At 42.7% G+C, this 7500-nt stretch overlaps 1 protein-coding gene across 1 annotated transcript in view; it reads right to left on the bottom strand.

Moving 5' to 3' along the window:
• The window catches only part of snx15 (sorting nexin 15), a 20963-nt gene extending 20025 nt beyond the window's left edge, over positions 1–938 (bottom strand). Inside the window, exon 1 of the mRNA XM_052497809.1 lies at positions 661–938. Coding sequence (XP_052353769.1) covers positions 661–762 — 102 coding nt within the window. The 5' untranslated portion in view covers positions 763–938. The remainder of the gene's footprint in view (positions 1–660) is intronic.
• Positions 939–7500: the final 6562 nt, after the last annotated feature.

The following is a 7500-nucleotide window of genomic DNA, read 5'->3' as shown; positions in this document are numbered from 1 at the left end:
CTAGCCAAACTCCCAAGTACTTGTATGAGGTGACTACCTCAAGCTCTAAACCCTCAGAGGTAATAATCACACCGGTGGGGAGAGGGTGTTCATAGGATAGGAGGATCTACATGCACAACACTATCAGCAGCGAGAAGGCAAGTTGGAGGAGAAGGATGTGTGTTGAGAAGGGGGGGTATAACTACCCAAAGGGGTCAAGTCACGGGGGGTTCAATGCTGAAATCATGCAACAAATCACGAGTTCCCAACAGTGCCCCTTTGGAATTGATTAGCTAATAGATGTGCTTGAGAGCCACTGTCTATTGACAATGGACCACTGTCTATTGAGCACATATACACACACACACACACACACACACACACACACACACACACACACACACACACACACACACATATACATACATACATACATACATACATACATACATACATACATACATACATACACACACACACACACACACACACACACACACACACACACACACACACACACTGTATACGTCTATCCTGACACCCTAACGAAGTCTCTATTAGCTAGCTATAAACAAGACTATTGCTGACAGTCAAAACAATGCATTAAAATGGCTAACGCTAACCAGCTACATAGTGGCTGACGCTACTAAGATACAAGATAAGACGACTTGACAAACCGACCCTTCCGGTGACTTTATATTCCGTGTGTCCCTTCTCGTGTGTGCGTGGTTCTGTCACCGAGAAAAAACGGTAATAATCTTCTTTCTCTTTCTTCCGAGACATCGCCGTGTGGAGTACAGATGTATACACTTGTGGTTGTCACTAATTACCACACGCACAAAGTCAAAATGGGTATATCGTAAAAATTAATGAAAACAAAAATGTACTTTTTGGTCTTAATTTATGGTTATAATTGGGCACAGGGTTAGCAGTGTGATTATGGTTAGGTTTAAAAATCAGATTGTAGAAATAGGCGGGATTTAGTAATAATTCTGACTTTGTGGCTGTGGTAACTAGTGACGACTCGAGCTTCCTGGTTGGTGGCGTAGTCTTTGCGTGACCAAAGACACTCTCGGTAAATTTAGCTCACAGTTGAGTTGACTTTTTTTTCTCAGAGATTCAACTTTTATATGAAAAGTTTACACTATAAGCCTTTTATTGAATCTATGGATTTAAACATATAAATATATATATATAATACTGATAGGTTTAACATATGATAGGTTAACAATGTTATAAGGGGCATGTCTTATTTGACCATCTTCAATTACCATAAGTAACCCACAGGGGGCGCTATCTATCTTTTGTCACCAGCCGGTCAAGCATATGTAATGACACTAACATGAGCGAGAGAGATTACATTTCCCATGCCAATAAAGCCCTTAAATTTACATTTAGAGAGAGAGATGTGCTCTGGTCCCGGGCCTCTGTTCACAAACACAAACAGACCCTCACAGAGCCCCAGGACAGCAACACAATAAGACCCAACCAAATCATGATACAACAAAAAGATAATTACTTAACACATTGGGACCAATTAACAAAAAAACAGAGCAAACTAGAATGCTATTTGGCCCTAAACAGAGAGGACACAGTGGCAGAATACCTGACTACTGTGACTGACCCAAACTTAAGGAAAGCTTTGACTATGTACAGACTCAGGGAGCATAGCCTTGCTATTGAGAAAGGCCGCCGTAGGCAGACCTGGATCTCAAGAGAAGACAGGCTATGTGCTCACTGCCCACAAAATGAGGTGGAAACTGAGCTGCCCAATGTATGACCATATTAGAGACACATATTAAACAGACCCGCAATTTTTTTTGAAGACAAACCCAATTTTGATAAACTCCCATATCTACTGGGTGAAATACCACAGTGTGACATCACAGCAGCAAGATGTGTGACCTGCTGCCACAAGAAAAAGGGCAACCAGTGAAGAACAAACACCATTGTAAATACAACAAAATGTTCATGTTTATTTATTGTCCCTTTTCTACTTTAAAACTCTTTGCACATCGTTACAACACTGTATATAGATATAATATGACATTTGAAATGTCTTTATTATTTTGGAACTTGTGTTTGTGTGTGTAATATTTACTGTTCAGTTTTTGTTGTTCCAGTTCACTTTCTTAGGCAATGTAAACATATTTCTTCCATGCCAATAAAGCCCTTAAATTGAAATTGAGAGAGAGAGAGAGAGAGAGAGATGGAGGAAGGTTAAACATGTCACTGGCCTATCAGCGATATGTAATGACCCAATCAAATGACCCAATCAAATAAAATAAAATGTTATTTGTCACATGCGCCGAATATTTACTAAATCAACTAAATTTAAGGAAAAAAAAGTAACCAAAGAAAATTACATTACAATGTAAATTGTTCGGGTGGCCATTTGATTAATTGTTCAGCAGTCTTATGGCTTGGGGGGTAGAAGCTGTTAAGGAACCTGTTGGACCTAGACTTGGCGCTAGGACCAAATGGTCCCAGAAACTCTCGACCCGCTCCACTTCAGCCCCGTCGATGTTAATGGGGGAGTGTTCGGCCCGCCTCTTCCTGTAGTCCACGATCAGCTCCTTCGTCTTGATCGTGTTGAGGGAGAGGTTGTTGTCCTGGTACCACACTGCCAGGTCTCTGACCTCCTCCCTATAAGCTGTCTCATCGTTGTCAGTGATCAGGCCTACCACTGTTGTGTCGTCAGCAAACTTAATAGTGGTGTTGGAGTCGTGCTTGGCCACGCAGTCGTGGGTGAACAGGGAGTACAGGAGGGGACTAAGCATGCATCCCTGAGGGGCCCCCATGTTGACGATCAGCGTGGCAGATGTGTTGTTGCCTACCCTTACCACCTGGGGACGGCCCGTCAGGAGGTCCAGGATCCAGTTGCAGAGAGAGGTGTTTAGTCCCAGGGTCCTTAGCTTAGTGATGAGCTTTGAGACCACTATGGTGGTTGAACATTTCACCAGCCTATCGGGTATTTGTAATGACCCTATCATGAGAAAGGGAGAGTAACCTGACAGAGATAATGGTTGTTAATGTTCAACCTCAGATAGAACAGCTGTGGGGTTACACAGTTAGTAGAGAGAGAGAGAGAGAGAGAGAGAGAGAGAGAGAGAGAGAGAGAGAGAGAGAGAGAGAGAGGTAGAGAAGGAAGGTAGAAGGAAGAAGGAGAGAGAGAGGAGAGAGAGAGAGAGAGAGAGAGAGAGAGAGAGAGAGAGAGAGAGACGGTAGAGAAGGAAGGGGAGAAGGAGAGAAGGGAGAGAGAGAGAGAGAGACGGTAGAGAAGGAAGAGGAGAAGGAGAGAAGGGAGAGAGAGAGAGACAGAGAGAGAGAAAAATGTGAAGGTGAAGAAAAGGGAGAACCATCTCTACCATCTTTACTGATGAGTGACATCAGTAAAGATGTGCTACTGTCCGAGCTGGTCTCAGAGCATTTTTGTATTATTTTGTTACTAAATCCGAAACACTCCCTTTACTACTTACTATATGTTAGGAATTCTAGCTAAGTGGCTAACGTTAGCTAGCTGGTTAATGTTATCTAGGCTTGGGGTTAGGGTTAAGGTTAAGTTTAGGAGTTAGATTAGGGTGAGGGTTTAGCTAAAAGGGTTAAGGTTAGGGTTAAGTTAGCTAAAAGGGTTAAGGTTAGGGTTAAGTTAGCTAAAAGGGTTAAGGTTAGGGTTAAGTTAGCTAAAAGGGTTAGGGGAAGGGTTAGCTAACATGCTAAGTAGTTGCAAAGTAGCTAAAAAAGTACCAAGTAGTTGAAATTGCCAATGAACTAAAATGCTAAAGTTGTCTGTGAGTAGATTCAAACTCACAACCTTTGGGTTATACACCCATCCACCCTGACCAACCACTTTCATTTCCCTTTACGTTAAGTAACCATCTGCCTTATGTAACCATACCAAACGTAACATATCAGACTCATTTCAGTATCCCTGATTTACTTTGTGAAGTCGAGTCTATGAGACCAGGCTGTACTGTCTCCCTTCTGCGTATTCATGCAGTGTCTGAGTTAGTTTATGTCTGTAGAATGATACACTCCAACAAATACTACACTACTGGAAATGAATAGATTCCACCGATTCAACATTAGCCTCACGTAGAGAACAGAACTCCAGAACACATTCTACAGTATCCTCACGTAGAGAACAGAACTCCAGAACACATTCTACAGTATCCTCACGTAGAGAACAGAACTCCAGAACACATTCTACAGTATCCTCACGTAGAGAACAGAACTCCAGAACACATTCTACAGTATCCTCACGTAGAGAACAGAACTCCAGAACACATTCTACAGTAGCCTCACGTAGAGAACAGAACTCCAGAACACATTCTACAGTATCCTCACGTAGAGAACAGAACTCCAGAACACATTCTACAGTATCCTCACGTAGAGAACAGAACTCCAGAACACATTCTACAGTATCCTCACGTAGAGAACAGAACTCCAGAACACATTCTACAGTATCCTCACGTAGAGAACAGAACTCCAGAACACATTCTACAGTAGCCTCAGAGAACAGAACTCCAGAACACATTCTACAGTAGCCTCAGAGAACAGAACTCCAGAACACATTCTACAGTATCCTCACGTAGAGAACAGAACTCCAGAACACATTCTACAGTAGCCTCACGTAGAGAACAGAACTCCAGAACACATTCTACAGTATCCTCACGTAGAGAACAGAACTCCAGAACACATTCTACAGTATCCTCACGTAGAGAACAGAACTCCAGAACACATTCTACAGTATCCTCACGTAGAGAACAGAACTCCAGAACACATTCTACAGTATCCTCACGTAGAGAACAGAACTCCAGAACACATTCTACAGTATCCTCACGTAGAGAACAGAACTCCAGAACACATTCTACAGTATCCTCACGTAGAGAACAGAACTCCAGAACACATTCTACAGTATCCTCACGTAGAGAACAGAACTCCAGAACACATTCTACAGTATCCTCACGTAGAGAACAGAACTCCAGAACACATTCTACAGTAGCCTCACGTAGAGAACAGAACTCCAGAACACATTCTACAGTATCCTCGCGTAGAGAACAGAACTCCAGAACACATTCTACAGTATCCTCGCGTAGAGAACAGAACTCCAGAACACATTCTACAGTATCCTCACATTCTACGTAGAGAACAGAACTCCAGAACACATTCTACAGTAGCCTCACGTAGAGAACAGAACTCCAGAACACATTCTACAGTATCCTCACGTAGAGAACAGAACTCCAGAACACATTCTACAGTATCCTCACGTAGAGAACAGAACTCCAGAACACATTCTACAGTATCCTCACGTAGAGAACAGAACTCCAGAACACATTCTACAGTATCCTCGCGTAGAGAACAGAACTCCAGAACACATTCTACAGTAGCCTCACGTAGAGAACAGAACTCCAGAACACATTCTACAGTATTCTCACGTAGAGAACAGAACTCCAGAACACATTCTACAGTATCCTCACGTAGAGAACAGAACTCCAGAACACATTCTACAGTATCCTCACGTAGAGAACAGAACTCCAGAACACATTCTACAGTATCCTCACGTAGAGAACAGAACTCCAGAACACATTCTACAGTAGCCTCACATTCTACAGTAGAGAACAGAACTCCAGAACACATTCTACAGTAGCCTCACGTAGAGAACAGAACTCCAGAACACATTCTACAGTATCCTCACGTAGAGAACAGAACTCCAGAACACATTCTACAGTAGCCTCACGTAGAGAACAGAACTCCAGAACACATTCTACAGTATCCTCACGTAGAGAACAGAACTCCAGAACACATTCTACAGTATCCTCACGTAGAGAACAGAACTCCAGAACACATTCTACAGTATCCTCACGTAGAGAACAGAACTCCAGAACACATTCTACAGTATCCTCACGTAGAGAACAGAACTCCAGAACACATTCTACAGTATCCCCACGTAGAGAACAGAACTCCAGAACACATTCTACAGTATCCTCACGTAGAGAACAGAACTCCAGAACACATTCTACAGTATCCTCACGTAGAGAACAGAACTCCAGAACACATTCTACAGTATCCTCACGTAGAGAACAGAACTCCAGAACACATTCTACAGTATCCTCACATAGAGAACAGAACTCCAGAACACATTCTACAGTATCCTCACGTAGAGAACAGAACTCCAGAACACATTCTACAGTAGCCTCACGTAGAGAACAGAACTCCAGAACACATTCTACAGTATCCTCACATAGAGAACAGAACTCCAGAACACATTCTACAGTATCCTCACGTAGAGAACAGAACTCCAGAACACATTCTACAGTATCCTCACGTAGAGAACAGAACTCCAGAACACATTCTACAGTATCCTCGCGTAGAGAACAGAACTCCAGAACACATTCTACAGTAGCCTCACGTAGAGAACAGAACTCCAGAACACATTCTCCAGTATTCTCACGTAGAGAACAGAACTCCAGAACACATTCTACAGTATCCTCACGTAGAGAACAGAACTCCAGAACACATTCTACAGTATCCTCACGTAGAGAACAGAACTCCAGAACACATTCTACAGTATCCTCACGTAGAGAACAGAACTCCAGAACACATTCTACAGTATCCTCACGTAGAGAACAGAACTCCAGAACACATTCTACAGTAGCCTCACGTAGAGAACAGAACTCCAGAACACATTCTACAGTAGCCTCACGTAGAGAACAGAACTCCAGAACACATTCTACAGTATCCTCACGTAGAGAACAGAACTCCAGAACACATTCAACAGTAGCCTCACGTAGAGAACAGAACTCCAGAACACATTCTACAGTATCCTCACGTAGAGAACAGAACTCCAGAACACATTCTACAGTATCCTCACGTAGAGAACAGAACTCCAGAACACATTCTACAGTATCCTCACGTAGAGAACAGAACTCCAGAACACATTCTACAGTATCCTCACGTAGAGAACAGAACTCCAGAACACATTCTACAGTATCCCCACGTAGAGAACAGAACTCCAGAACACATTCTACAGTATCCTCACGTAGAGAACAGAACTCCAGAACACATTCTACAGTATCCTCACGTAGAGAACAGAACTCCAGAACACATTCTACAGTATCCTCACGTAGAGAACAGAACTCCAGAACACATTCTACAGTAGCCTCACGTAGAGAACAGAACTCCAGAACACATTCTACAGTATCCTCACGTAGAGAACAGAACTCCAGAACACATTCTACAGTAGCCTCACGTAGAGAACAGAACTCCAGAACACATTCTACAGTATCCTCACATAGAGAACAGAACTCCAGAACACATTCTACAGTATCCTCACGTAGAGAACAGAACTCCAGAACACATTCTACAGTATCCTCGCGTAGAGAACAGAACTCCAGAACACATTCTACAGTATCCTCACGTAGAGAACAGAACTCCAGAACACATTCTACAGTAGCCTCACGTAGAGAACAGAACTCCAGAACACATTCTACAGTATTCTCACATAGAGAAAATAACTCC

Source organism: Oncorhynchus keta, chromosome 35, assembly GCF_023373465.1.
Source record: "Oncorhynchus keta strain PuntledgeMale-10-30-2019 chromosome 35, Oket_V2, whole genome shotgun sequence".
NCBI lineage: Eukaryota > Metazoa > Chordata > Actinopteri > Salmoniformes > Salmonidae > Oncorhynchus > Oncorhynchus keta.
Note: the sequence above shows the minus strand (reverse complement) of the source record. Positions and strands in the feature narration are given on the sequence as shown.